This window comes from Chelmon rostratus, chromosome 5 (assembly GCF_017976325.1).
Source record: "Chelmon rostratus isolate fCheRos1 chromosome 5, fCheRos1.pri, whole genome shotgun sequence".
Classification (NCBI taxonomy): Eukaryota; Metazoa; Chordata; class Actinopteri; order Chaetodontiformes; family Chaetodontidae; genus Chelmon; species Chelmon rostratus.
In genome coordinates this window covers 12,602,196-12,617,180 of record NC_055662.1, presented here as the reverse complement: position 1 = coordinate 12,617,180, position 14,985 = coordinate 12,602,196, and the positions used below count along the sequence as shown (strand labels likewise).

Sequence of the window (14,985 nt, the reverse complement as noted above, 5' to 3'; positions counted from 1 at the left end):
CATTAGATCCCAATACAAACATTGTAGCATTGCAATAGCCATACTCAATATCTTTCAGCTTCTCAAACTGATTAGCAGCCAATCTGTTCTCAGACCAGTTGTCAGCTGACTAAGAGGCTGATCACTCTAACAGATGTGCAATTGTTGCTCTAACCACCTACAGCACACCAGCAACGCCACAAGCTTTGTCTCCATCACTGTCATCTTTGCACTGATCATGGTCCATACTAATCATTGCTCACTTTTGATGATATCATTGCAGCTGCGGCTACATGTCATTGCCATCTTTGCCACTGTCACACTCATTCATCGCTTGCATTAATGTCAGTATCATCCCTGTCTGCCAATTTCATAATCGCTGTCAGAATTGTTGCATATATTTGACAGCAGTGATGACCAGCTGTTCCATTCACAAGTATCAACCTTTAAACCTCTTTAACATTGCTGTTTTCACATCCATCACTGTGATTTTTAACAGAATTTAGTGTTTTGCTCCATTATCATCCTCAGTGTATATACTCTACTTATCCATCTATACATCCTACTAGTTGACAGTTGATAATAACTAAAGAAACGAGTTTGTTCTGTCATCTAAAGCTCAAACCTATGTTCATCATTCCCATCAGCAGTCAAGTACAAGGTAAGTAAACATCATCTTTTCTGTACTCATCATTTTTTGCATCATTATCTGAACCACAACAGTATTTGCAGTTCTTGTTAGTGTTACGAAAACGCTCCGAGCTAAGGCTGTCTCATACCGGTGATTATTATAATTAAACACATCAGAAAGTGAAGAGGGATGAGCAACCTTTTAGAAGTGCCTCCTTTGCACATTTAAAGGTGCTTGAGATGAAAGATACAGTTTCAAACCTTACTCACACTACTGACGTTGCAAACCTTCGCTGGCAAAAGTGCACAAGACTTGTTTCAAATTGGGCCATCAGCATCACCACAATGAATGTCCTCAAGGAGGTAATTATGAAACAAAAATACATAAATAAATGATAAATAAATGAATGAAGAGGAAGACTGTCTTCAACCAGTGTCATCTCAAACCTCATGTAATCCTGAGCCATCTTTAAAGCCAAAAAGGGATAACACTGGCAACCCTGTAATACATCATGACATCTTTGCAGGTCTGTCATCCATAATATGACAGTGTCCTAACCCAGAGGAAAACTTTACAGAGGTGCATGTATTTAACTTACTGGGGGATACTATGGCTTAATACAATACATACAACATTTAAAACTGCAATATTTGTGGTGGACAGATTTCTTAATAGGTCTCTATTATTGATGGGAAATTATAGTGAGGAAGAGCAAACATTTTATGAATATTCAAAGAGACTGACAACACTGAATTCCTCAGTGACATGTTTAAATGCTTTCCCCATGCCCCTGTTGATCATATCAAAAATATTAATTCCCTCAAGTAAATATTGACATGAAAAATTAGTGTTGTGAATACTGAGAGAGAGAACACACTGCACCACCAGCACACTGGCTGCGCTGTCTTTGAAAAACTGCCAAACAGGAACAATCTTTTGTTTTGTTTTTTTTTCAGGCAAGCCAACCTCATATAACCTGAAGATAAGAGTGCCAATCCGGGTTTTAATTGCAGCATTTTTATAGATCTCAAGTTCTTTTGTCTTCCTGAAAGGGGAAAAAAAAAACACACACACAGTCTCCCCTCAGTTGTTACGGTTCAGCCCGGCTCGCACAAACCACGGTCTAATTTGTCTACCAAAAGCTGGGAGAGTGTCCTGACTCTGGAGGTCTGCAGGCACATGAGTGGCGCAGACGTGCAGAAATATGTAGGTTTTTTATCCAAATATAAAAAGAGGCATGTCAACGTAATCCCCCATGGTTTGCATTTTTATTTCATCCACCAATCTGCTTGTATCATGTCAAATATCACTTCAGTTTTGAATGTAGTGGTATAATACGGTATTTGCCATCCTATAAAAACATCAGGATTCATAAAATTGTAATGGGAATGCAGCATCCTCTAAATTATGTAATCACTATACACTGCAGCTATCAAATGAGCCCCAGTGATGCTGAGAGAAACATGATTGACGGCAGAAGCGTTTGCAATCATTCAGCTATTTGTCATGAAACTGAGTCATAAACAGGCGCACTGCTTGTGCTCATGCTTAATCCTCAGTGGGGAAAGCCTGTGCCACCCGGTGCTTAACGATAATGTCACAATTCACGGTTGGGTAGATTTAATGGTAATGGAGTATTGATTACGGTTCAACTTTTGCCTGAGGATAATTGCGAGCTAAGTTATTAGGAAGACTTTATGCACCTTGCGCTCTCAGCATCATGTTATTTCGCCGATGCCGCATGTGCGCAAACGAGCAGCATTTAGAAACATGCGACTTTGGTGCGGATCTGCGGCAGCTACCTTTGGCCGGCATCGCTCCCAAAAGAGCCCATGGTCCGAAGAGGGTTGGAGGGGTTGACCCAGGTGGGCTCTGGGGTTTTCTGCACCTCGGTCTTGACGTCTGGGTCGATCTCCGAGGGCGAGGGCGTCAGCTTAGCGCCTGCCATGGCTCTCCGCCTCCCCGAGTGCTACCTCCAGCAGAGAGCGGCCAATATGTTTCCTCCTCCTGGTGTCAGAACGGGCTCAGCTCGCTCAGAGACCGACCGGAAAACCGCATCCCCCGTTTCACTGGTGCTGCACGAGGGCGGAGGGGGAGCGTCTCCCTCCCTGTCGCATCACGGGGTGCTCAGACACACTGAGGCGCGCAGCAGCTTGTCTCCTGGTTATCGAGCGCTCCTCCATCCCTGATGGAGACGTGAGGTCCCCGTGCGTGTGCGAGATCCACTCGTCGTCACGATGTAACGTCAAGCGCTCGGCCAACCCAAACGGGCTCCCCAGCTGGTTACATAACCGCGATGGTCAAACGTAATGATCAGCGATTCCTATTGATCAGACCAACGTGCCATCCTGTCATTCACCTCCATCACCTGGTCTACATTGTTATGGTTCCCGATGATCGTCCTTCCTGTCCAAAGATCATCACTGTTCATCTTATTGTCATCGTTTTGACTACACACACGAATCACCAGAATGATAAGATGCCGCATACAAACGAGCAAATGGTCTAAATACACACTCCATGGCATGATCAGGCCGGTTTACATAGAAACACACCCAGAGTACAAACCTACATGAAGCACGTGGTGGACTCAGCAACCGCCCCCCAACCCCATGACCCATGTTCGAAAAAAGCGCAGCAAAAGTGTCACTGGTGCATTTTAAAAAGCCATGGCTCATTTGTTTTCTAACCCATCTGACCCATAAAGATAGGGCCATGACCAGTACCGCAGGGGCCAGCAAAGGCTTGGGCACATTTGGTCAAAGTAGCATAAAGTTAAAGATGACACATTTCTTTAATATTCTAAGTAAAATAATTTTTAAATCATTTTCGATTAAAATTACATCTTTTACAGTTATAAAATAACAAAAAAAGGCAAAGGGCCAGAGGCAAATGTTTGGGCACCCTGCATGGTCAGTACTTAGTAACACCCCCTTTGGCAAGTGTCATAGCTTGTAAAGCCTTTTTGTAGCCAGTGAAGAGTCTTTCAGTTCTTGTTTAGGGTATTTTCGCCCGTTTGTCTTTGCAAAGGGCTTCTAGTTTTGTGACATTCTTGAGCCGTCTTGATCTTTTGAGGTCCAGCAACAGATTTTCAATGATGTTTAGGTCGGAGGACTGTGAGGACCATGGCAAAACCCTCAGCTTGATCCTCTTGAGGTAGACTATTGTGGATTATTACCCTGTTGTAGAAGCCATCCTCTTTTCATCTTCATCTTTTTACAGATGCTGTGATGTTTGCCTCCAGAATTTGCTGGTATTTAATTAAATCCACTGAAATGCTCCCTGTGCCCACTGGCTGCAACACAAATCCAAAGCATGATCGATCCACCCCCATGCTTGACAGCTGGAGAGATATTCTTTTCATGAAGTTCTTCTTTCTCCAAACATACACTTGCTCTTTGCAGTGAAAATAATGTGTTTTAAATTCATCAGTCCACAGGACTTGCTTCCAAAATGCATCAGGCGTGTTCTTTTACAAACTTCTGATGGTGAATTGCAGTGAGGATGCAGTAAAAGGTTTTCTTCTGATGACTCTTGAAGCTCATATTTATGCAGGTGTTGCTGCACAGTAGAACAGAGCACCATCCCTCCAGAGTTGGGTAAATCTTCATAAAGGTATTTCCAGTCAAACAGAGGGTTTGATTTGCCTTTTCTAGCAGTCCAACAAGCAGTTCACTCTGAAAATTGACTTGGTCTTCCAGACTTTACATTGACCTCCACCATTACTATCAACCACCTCCCAGAAAAACACTTTGCTACCTTCTTCTAGCCTTCTCCTGCTTTACATCTTCAGAGTGTTAGCTTAGAGGAAGCCACAGCTGGTGATTGTGTTTTTTGAAGATAAAGTTTGAGGAGTCAGAGTATTTATAAAGATGGCCTTTCCTAACACTGATTGTAAACAAGCCATAACCCTATTAAGCTAATTAAGGTCTGAGATCTTGATAAAAGCTATCTGAGAGCCTGAATCTCTTTTGCATGGTGCTACTTTCATTCTTGTTACTCTAAAATTGTACAAATCAAAATTAATAAACTAATCTGGCTTAAAATGTAGAAGAGGATGTTTCATCTTTAACTTGATGCCTTTTGGAGGTCAGTTCATCTGCTACTCAATTACCTACTCACAGTAACAGACAGTTGGACCAGGCATGTCCACACTTCTGCATGCCACTGTACTATGAGGTGACAGTGTTAACTGGCCACTGTGCATGGTTCCTTTTATAATCAGCCAACAGTGAATAAGTATTTGAGAACCTTAAGATAAATCCTGAATTTAGCTCATAAGCTGAAATGGGTCAGTAGTCTAGCAGGTGACTTTCACATTATGAAGGAAGCTGGTTGTACAGCAGGTCAGGTGTACAGAACAGGGGACAAAACATGGCTGATTCTGATGTTTCTCTGTTTTTCAGAACATATTTGTAAAGATCGAATCACATTTCTCACCCCGTGTTCGTTATTGTAATCTACAGGCCTATTTGCAGTCATGTGCTTACAGGATGTAGTTTATATTGTACTGTAGCCAGAGCAGCCACAAGAGCTGAGCTCTCATTAGTAATGTGGTTAGGAAACACATAATGCAATCTACATTCACTGCTCATGGCATTTTGAGTTCAGCCTTCAGGAAACACATTAAATTAGCTGTTGATAGTAACCTTGGGATTAGAGAGGAGGACCTGTGAAGAGAGAGTTACTATTTAATCCTGACTGCATAGGAAAATTAAGGAGGTGAGATGACAACAACAACAACAAAAAAGTATTTTTGCGCAAGCTACTTAACTACCAGGGGAGCAGCTCGGCAGTCCCTGACAAAAAACAGATTCTGGTTGTACTTAACTCCAAATGGTCCGTGTGTGTGTGTGTGTGTGTGCATGTGTGTGTATATGGCTGTATGTGTGTGTTCTAAGTCAACTTTCTCTGTATAACTGATGGTAAGGGTATTCTGCACCCTCACTCATATCCTAATTGCAAAAACGCATTATCCAGCAGTTATAACTGTAATGCATTTTATGGGAAATGAAAATGCTGATCAATGAACAATGGGGTATTATTTAATCATGTGAAAAAACAAATCTGCTCTTGTGGAGACTGTCAGTCCTGTAAGTGCTTGCGGGTGTGTGCGCTGGTTTCAGTTGAGTGCAAGGAAATGAAAGTGATAAAAAGAAGAGGAAAATGAGTGTATTGAGGAAGAAAGTTGCCATATACTTGGGCATGACAGAGAAAGGGATGCAGACAGGTTCATCGGCAGCAGAAACAGGTGTACAAGCACAGATTTGAGCACAGAGACACTTTGTGGTGAAACAGAGAACTGCAGACTGTGTGAGTCCGATCTGACAGCAGCAGCAAGGCGAAAACATGCTGTAGTACAAGAACCAGACACCAGCCAGTGCCGACCTAATGTACTGTAGATCTAATGACACAGATGGCAGTATAGCGTTGGGTTTATCATCTCCTGTGATCTGTACTAGTGCAGCAGCACCATTAAATAAGATGCTTAACCTGTTTACATGCTTCTGGCACAGTGCAAAACCTGGGGGGAACCTGCACCTCAACCTGAGGAACAAGAGACAAATTTGAGTGTAGAAAACCAAATCTATAGCAATGATGATCCTCTGTCTCTGTTTTTTCAGTTGGAAAAACCAAGACTAATTCAGGGATTCACATGATTTTCAAATTTTAAACATGATTCAAAATTACATTCCTTTTCACATACTCCCTTTTGCCAGACATGAATACAGAATACAGTTAGCTATTTAGGAATGGTTAATATTTCTCATCTCTGGTTAAATATAATGACAATACGCCATGACAGGCGTATTGACAGGCATGTGCTTGCTGGTTGCAGTTTATTCCTATTGTACCCAGAGCTCTGGGACTATTGCAGCATGATTAGGCAACTGAGCGGCTTCAGATTCAGGATATTTACATACATTATTTTAGGTTCACGCTGGATTTTGAGGGGGCAGCAAAAATGCAGGGATATAAAGCTGCAGAGAAGCCTATTAGACGAGTACTGGCTTCAGCTGGTAAAGCATTCCACTCTGAAATGCCTGGCACATAAAGTTGAATGAATTCCAGATTCTGCAAGATGAGTAACTTCGAGCCACTGAGATGAAAAAGACACGAGGAAAAAAGGAAACTGGGTTCGGGGGACAGAGCTGATAAATGCAACACCAGGCTGTGACAAAGTGCCACTGCTGTCACATTTGGAGTTACAGAAAAACGCAGCTGAGGGCATTGCTCAAGAACGTGTGATCGTATTGGTGGATAAAAAATGTTAATACATAAGAGGTACCAACAAGATTTACATATAATGATAATTTATTAATGTGCAATGGTGAGAACTTCATTTAAAGTGACAGATTTTCTTTTCTTTATGAGCTACATTCTGCCTGCGAGGACACGCCAAAGCTGTTGATGGGCCCAATAAAAAAAGTCTTGGTGAGCTCATTGGGCACGCCTCAGCTTCATGCTCCGTGCTGCAGATGGGTGTCGAGAGCTGTGATAAAGCTTCCTCTGTCAAAACATATTAAGGCAGTGAGCTGGCGCTGCTGTGGGCGAGCTGTCTGTCTGTGCGCAGCATAGCCAGAGAGGAGGAAGAAGTCTAGCCAATGCCACTGGCAGGCTTACACGCAGAAGTGCGCGCGCACGCAAGCACGCACGCACGCACGCACGCACACACACACACACACGGACGCTTTTGCTGGCCGACTGCTGTTTTGCCAAAGGCTATTGCTATCCATTTACTGGTCATAACCTTATGCTCACCTCCAAAAATGAAAATGTCTGAGGGAATGTTCACTTGTGTAAAATGAATTTGGCAGAACCCATGGTTCATCCAAAAAAAACCAAACAAACAAAAAGCCCCAATCTATTCCTCAAATTGCCCATGAGTGGGACCAGTAAACCAGTGCTTTCGATCAGAGAGCAGGAAGAAATGCTACCTCAACATGTGCAGAGAAATGCAGCATTTACTCAAAGTATGCCTCCAAATAAACTCAGTTTTGGGGTTTTCAGATACAACTACCATTTCCCTTTGAAACCTTTCTGAAAACATACAGGCACGTTTATTAGGCCACATTAAAGGCAAACAGGCCATGTTCAACAGTTTCATGAATAAAACAATTGCTCGCAGCGTGATGCTGTGCCAGAAAGCTGTGGTGGTGTTGTCCTCGTTTGCATAAAAAAAGGACCATCGTCTGTTATTTGGCAGCCTGTGCGTACAGATGTAGACAGATATTTAATTTTTCTAACTAAGTGAACAGCTGCAGAATTTCCTAATTGGACACTGGCTGAAACTTTTCATCTCTTCTTCAGTGATAACTGAAGTCTGAACAATATTAATTCTTGTACCTCAGTTGTTGTTGAATAAAGGTCTAATCACTGTCTCCCAAAAAGCTATGGTGACATTTCTTACATAAATCAGCAGTGCTGGCTTGGATCAAATTCAATGCTTTGTGCCAATACATTTTTATTATTTTTATTCATTATCAACTGACTTTCAATCTTGGATTGTCAAGATGGTAAATCAGGTTAATGAACTTCAGTGTTACATTTAAATTAAAAATCCAGATTTAAGGTCATGCATTTTTTTTTTATCTTTGAATATTAACACATACATAACTCATTAGCAATGTTGTTAGAAAGAGTAAAATGGAGCTTTTCATAGTCCCTTTCATTCAGCACCAACAGCCAGATAAGCTGTCCTTGTACACATAAGACCAGGAAAACGCAAATCTGGGCTAATTAAAGATAACTGTAACAACCAAAATCTCATATCTTATTTAACAGCATTGATATTATGCATCAGTTCAGTAACCTGTGTAAAGTGCAGCTCTACTTTTATGGAATTCCAAGGCATGCAAGAATTATACAAGAGCAATACTGTAATACTGTACCACAATTCCCTGATAAAAAGGCACACAAACAATAATAATCTAAAAATGAAGCATATTTTATTCTGCTTTGTATTTACAGCTAATATTATATTGGAAGCAGGGAGGACAAAGATTGTATTTAAATGAACAGAGAGATAATTACTAAACAGTGTCTAAGTAAACAGACAGTAGGTGGGAAAAAAAACAACACATCATTTGACTGGCAGTCAGTTGTGTTATTAGAAAAGGCTGCCACTGGGCTCTTTACTAAAATCATTCTGCAAATCCGAGATCAGTGAACCACAGCGGCTATATTGATTATGAAACATTTTGCTGATTACCTTGGCCAGGCAGAACTCAAGCGGCCAAATAAGTACAGCTAAAATCATCTCACAGCATTTACGAATACACAAATGCAAATAAGAGACATTCTTGAGTCATAATTAGTTGTTGTTTAAGCTGATTATAATCAAGGCAGAAACTGTACACATTCTTAACTGTTCACAAACCCATGTGAATATTTCTGAATTCAAACGCAGCTTCAGTCTATAGGCCTTGCATATTTGACTGAAACTCTTTGAACTAGTCGGAGGAACTGTATTCTGTGATTCCTGAATAATCCTCCATGCGACGCTGTACGTCTGACACTCACCCACAACACTGGAGCCCCCTCTACAGTGCTGACAACCTCATCCAAATGCCTCCATCATCACAGCTGCTTATTAAAGCCTGACAAGCCAACTCTGCCGATGCTAATTAAGTTGGCAAGACGGAGCATGGGGGCTAAACGGCAAATACACCAGGGATTTCCAAGCACAAAGACACAGTTGCCAGAAAGACAAACAAATTCTGACGGGCAAAACAAATCTTATTTTTCTCTGAGCAAAACCCGCACAATAATTCTCTCGTTACAGCCTACCTTTAATTGTCCGTCGCATTTGAGCTATCGTTCTGAGGCTGTGCACTGAGCTACTGCGTGATTTCATATGAAGACCAAAAAAAGCACTCTAGGTTAACTGGATGCTCGCTACGTTCAGGTAAGCATGCTGTGCCACTTTCGCTAATACCTCCACGGTGTTAAGGGGAAATAAATTTGAGAGGAAATTGCTGAAATGGAGCGCTGTCCAGATTTAGCTTTCCAGGAGTGCGATGCCTCAGTCCTCCCCTCATTTTTACCCTTTACTTGTTCACTTTCCAGTTTCTACTTACTGGCTGCACAAATCCTTAAAGGAACTTGCTCTGGCAGAGTGTGAAAAAAACAGATGACATGTTTGGGGCCTCTGCTTCATTGTGACAATAACAATAATCCTTAAACCAGCAGCACATCAAAGACACGCAGCCACTCTGCTGCTGATGAGAACAAGTCTAGCGGCCCTTAAGTGTTGCCCACCCACTCTGTGCTGATGGTGGTGACTCATACCACCTATGGTATAAACTGCAAGCTCTGGTTGCTAAGTGGAACCGTACATGTCACCGCTAACAACACTCGGCCTTTCAAGCGCGTCAGACTTTCAGGTGAGATGATGTTGGGAAACTGTGGGGTCACAACTTGAGATGTAAAATATGTCAAGAGTCCAAATTGTTTTTCCTCCTTTGACTGAGATGTAGAGGTTATCATTACAAAGTCTTATCTTTTCCACTACGTGGAAATGTGGTACGGAAACACGTCAGTCCTCGCCCTAAAAGCTTTTTCTTGTAACATTAAAAGTAAATAGATGCTGAAATCCAAACAAGTACAACCCCAATTCCAAAAATGTTGGGACACTGTGTGAAACATATAAAAAAGTCTTTTGTTGCTCCTGTCCCAACTAGTTTGAAACATGTTGCTGACATCAAATCAATAAAGTTGATGAGGCAAATAGCATTAAATACATTGTCTTCATAGCGCTTTCAGTTGAGTGTATGTCAAAAAAGGATTAGCATTTTACAAAGCTTCCCAAAAGGGATATGTTCAAACACAATGACTCTGATGTTACTATACTCAGACTTAGTTGCCTCAGACTTTAAAATGTTTTTTTTTAAAAGTAATGCATGCAGACATGAAGTGCATACAGTATTCAAGACCAGTTCTATAAGATTATTAAAACAAGTCAGCTAGAGACCTTAACCCTCGTATTGTCTTCCCATTTACTATGCACCTTTTGTCTTCCCGGGTCAAAATTGACCCGGTCTGGTTTGACTGCTTGTAAAGCATGAAGTATAAAATAATCATCAAATTCTGTGTTGAACCTTTTTAGTCAACTTGTTTCCAACACATCAACATATATTTTACACTTATTTTTGTAATGTTTGATATAATAGATGTAATTTATAAAAAATTACGCTTCATTTTTGATAAAAAAAAAACAGCAGAAATTCTGATTATTTTGACTATGGTTATGATTTGAGGCACATAAATTGATGTATTATCACAGACTGGCATATGTCAAAGTTTAGTCAGGACACTGTTTTGAAATAATGTAAAATATTTTAATGGCAGCAAATAGTCACACCTGTTGTCCTCCCGGGTCAAAATTGACCCGGTGTGGTTTGACTGTTTATAAAGCATGAAGCATAAAATGATCACACATTTCTGTGTTGCACCTTTTTAGTCAACTTATTTCCAACCAATTACCACAAATTTTACATTCATTTTTGTATTATATGGTATAATAGTCCTCATTTACATAAAATTATACGTCATTTTTGAGTTAAAAAAAGCAGAAATACTGAACTATTTTGAATATAGTTATGTTCTGAGGCACATAAGTTGATGTATTATCACAGACTGGTATATGTCAAAGTTTAGTCAGGATAGTGTTTTGAAACAATGTAATTTTTTTTAATTGCAGCAAATAGTCACACCTGTTGTCCTCCCGGGTCAAAATTGACCCGGTGTGGTTTGACTGTTTATGAAGCATAAATTATAAAATAATCACACAATTCTGTGTTCCATATTTTTAGCCAATTTCAGTCTAACTCATAACCACAAATTTTTAACTTTTTTTTTACACTTCTTATTCCTTTTATTATACTTCACTATACTTTTAATTATGGACAATATACCACATGTACATGAAATTATATTATATTATTGTATTATGTTTTCAAGTAAAAAAAAAAAAGGTTATTTTGGATAATCACTCACTGGTATATGTCAAACATTAGCCAGGACATTCCCAGGTCAAAACTGACTGATACAAATAACAAACAAATGTGATTTCAAAAGTATAACATTTATTTCCAAAATTATTTTGAAATTCATATAATCACAGAAACTGTGTGTGTGTGTGTGCGTGCGTGTGCATGTGTGTGTCAGTGTGTGTGTGTCAACATGTAGGTAGGGGCACATCAAAATCATGAAATCAAGTACAACATTTATTTCTAAAACTATTATGAACTTCATATAAACAGAGAAAAACTGTGTGTCTGTGTGTGTGTGTGTGTGTGTGTGTGTGTGTTCCTATTTGCACGAATGGCAGTGTATGGTCATGATGCAATGTCTTTTGCAAATATATACACCGCACTTGTGGCACGTGGTGCTCGTTTTCTTGTCACCCACGCAGAATCGGCACCTCTTCCTTGCGGGTGATGGAAGAGGAGGAGCAGCTTTGTGAGGGGGAGCTGCTGCAGTGGTCATTGCACCCTGCTGGACTTCCATTACCAAGCTGGCAGAGGCTGGTGTGCGGGGAAGTACCTGGCGTCGATTAATGAGTGGTGTCACAAGTTCTCTCCCAAGCTCCTCGAGGAACAGCCTCCTCTTGTGGCACTTCCCCTGATTCCAGGTTGGGTTGATCTCTCTCCACAGGATGAAGGAGTTGTATGCAGACACGTCAAGCATATTATAGAAAACCACCAGGGGCCAACGGGCTGTCATCCGTTTGCAGCTGTATACACTGGTGACCTGCAGCAAAAGTAATAAACAACAAATCATTCAAAATTTATTATTTGCTTATTTACACAAGCTTTGTATGAATATCAATAAATATTACATGAAAAAAGTTCAATACCTTGTCGAGGTTGTCGACTCCCCCCTTGTTCTTGTTGTAGTCAAGGACGATCTGGGGCTTTTTGTCCTCCATGGAGCTAACTGCAGTGTCCCGATGCAGAGTGCTCATGAGAAGCACATTCCTTCTCTTTTTGGGGCAGTAGGAGACCAGAGCATGCGTGTCAGTAAACACAAACTGGGAAGAGAACTTTTCCCTCTCTCTTGTCGCCAGCAGTACAGGGGGAAGCTCTGGTCTGTTCTTCCTCACTGTTCCCACCATGGCCATCTTCCTCTTCAGCAGCTCCTGGCCAAGGGCATAGGAGGTGAAAAAGTTATCGCAGGTGATGGTGTGTCCCCGAAGACCCTCCGTCACCTCGAGAACTACCCGCTGGCCCTGATTTTTCTCCGGCTGGCCATCCACAGGTTTGCCTGTGTACATTTGCATGTTCCAGGCGTAGCTGGTCTGGGCATCGCAGGCTACCCAGATTTTGATGCCGTATTTTCCTGGTTTACTTGGCATGTATTGCTTGAAAGCACAGCGACCTCTGAATGGGACCAGGCGCTCATCCACTGTTACATCAGTACCAGGATTGTACATGAGCGGCAGGCGACACAACCACTTATCCCACACCTCTCGGATGGCAGCAAGTTTGTCTCTTGCACGGCGTGTTGGTCTGGTGTCACGATCATCAAAACGAATTACCCTTGAGAGGATGTGAAATGTCTTCAGTGGCATGGTGGCACGAAAAATTGCCCTCCCAGATTGAGCATGCCATAGGCTAAACGTACTCTCTTTACTGGACTTGTAGACGCCAGCAAGAATAAGAAGACCCAAATATCCTTCTAGCTGAGTTTTGTCCATCTCGTCCCACTTGTCACCATACACACGACGCCCCTCCTTATTCGTCATTTGTAGTACCACCTCTTCAATTTCTTCTGACATAAACAAGTGAAATGTAGACTTTATGCTATCAGCACGAGAAATAGCATACCTTGTTGGCCCTCTGGGACTTCTCTCCCTCTCTGCACCCAACATACGCCTTCGGTCAGTTGGAGGAATGGAGGACCAGACTACATTTCCATTTTTGGATTGGAAATGATTTTCAGTGTCAGCAGGTTCCTCTTCATCAGATGATTCCTCCTCGTCAGTTGGAGCATAATCTTCATCATTTTCAGTGATGTTCTCTTCCTCTGACACTTCTTCCTCTTCTTCTGCAGGTTCTTCCTCATCTATCTCCTCCTCGACAGGGCTCCAAATGAGCTCAAGAGCCTGTGCTAAGTTGTAGCTCCTCTTCATGGTGCTGTCTCAAAATGAAATGTGAAATGCTCTGAGGGAGCTGAGGCATATCAAAGGTGTGATGATTGCATTATTTGGAGGCATAATGCAAAGTAGTAACACCTGTTGCTTTGAAGCGTGTGGCACATCAAAGTGTGTGGTGCATCAAAAGTTGTCATGGAATCAAGTTTACAAATTAGTAACTTTGTGTGTGTGTGTGTGTGTGTGTGTGTGTGTGTGTGTTGTGTTGTGTGTGTGTGTGTGTTGTGTGTGTGTGTGTGTGTGTGTGTCTGTGTGTGTGCGCATGTGTGTGTGGTTATTGTACTGGAAAGCACAATAGTATGATCCATTATACCACTTATTGTGGCCGGGTCAAATTTGACCCGGGAAGACCACAGATGCTATAAATTTTAATAAAACACACATAATTCAAAGAATATAGTCATAATTAATTTTACTTGCAAAGAGCATAGTATGGAACCATCCATGTCATTTTCAAGCAATTATATAAAAGAAAACCATAGTTATGATATGCAAACACTTGAAAACGGGTCAAAATTGACCCGAAGACAACAGGAGGGTTAAACAGTCAGCTGTACACAGCATTTTCAACCAACCCATGGAGCTAACATAACAGCTGATAAATCTGCCGGGAACAGCTGTCGCCATCAACAGAAATTTGTAGAATGATACCATAAACTAAAAGATTGTATTGAACTAGCCGTACGACGGATCATATGAAAATATCTTAGTTGTTGTTACAAATACAAACATATTTCTGACACTGCTTTGAGTTTGGGCAGGTATCTGATAAATATGAATTGCCATCCTCAATCTAAAGTGAGCAGGAATTTGGTTTTGAGCGTGCTGTGTGAACATATCCTGAGAGCATTCAGGCTGTTAGTCCTCCGTGACTTATTGGACCCAATCATCATCATATCAGTGTCACTCTTCACTTGCCTGCCTCCTTTCTCCTCCCTCGTCTTCCCTCCTATCTGTCATCTCCTCCAGCCTACACTTCCTCTTCCTCTGGGTTATTGTGCTCCTTCTGCTCTATCTTATCATCAGTCTCCCAAACCCGCTCAGATGGAAATCACCCAGGCATCAAATCCCAGCAGTCACTTCTGCCACAGAGTCAGTGCAAACAAACAGCTGCTGCCAGTATCAGTTCACAATTGTTGTCTCAGGACAATTCATTCCGAGCTTGGTTCTGTCATGTCTATCTGGACAGAAAAGTATCTATAAACGGAGGCCTCAGAGA

The 14,985-nt window shown here is 41.5% G+C and overlaps 2 protein-coding genes across 3 annotated transcripts in view; both read right to left on the bottom strand.

Annotated features, from left to right (window-relative positions):
- Positions 1 to 14,985, bottom strand: part of kcnt1b (potassium sodium-activated channel subfamily T member 1b) — a 68,049-nt gene that overhangs the window by 47,850 nt on the left and 5,214 nt on the right. The window lies entirely within an intron of this gene.
- LOC121606332 (piggyBac transposable element-derived protein 4-like) lies at positions 11,739 to 13,863 on the bottom strand. The gene is made up of 2 exons (XM_041936574.1): positions 12,471 to 13,863; positions 11,739 to 12,364 (listed from the first exon to the last, which is right to left on the bottom strand). The coding sequence occupies exons 1-2, from the start codon at positions 13,743 to 13,745 to the stop codon at positions 11,924 to 11,926; spliced, it is 1,716 nt and encodes a 571-aa protein (XP_041792508.1). The 5' UTR covers positions 13,746 to 13,863; the 3' UTR covers positions 11,739 to 11,923.

Bases quoted from the DNA above. Each gene is read 5' to 3' on its own strand.
- LOC121606332 (XM_041936574.1), bottom strand. From the start codon at position 13,745: ATGAAGAGGAGCTACAACTTAGCACAGGCTCTTGAGCTCATTTGGAGC. The intron at 12,365-12,470 runs GTATTGAACTTT...CTTTTGCTGCAG, and splicing joins GAGTCGACAACCTCGACAAG to GTCACCAGTGTATACAGCTG.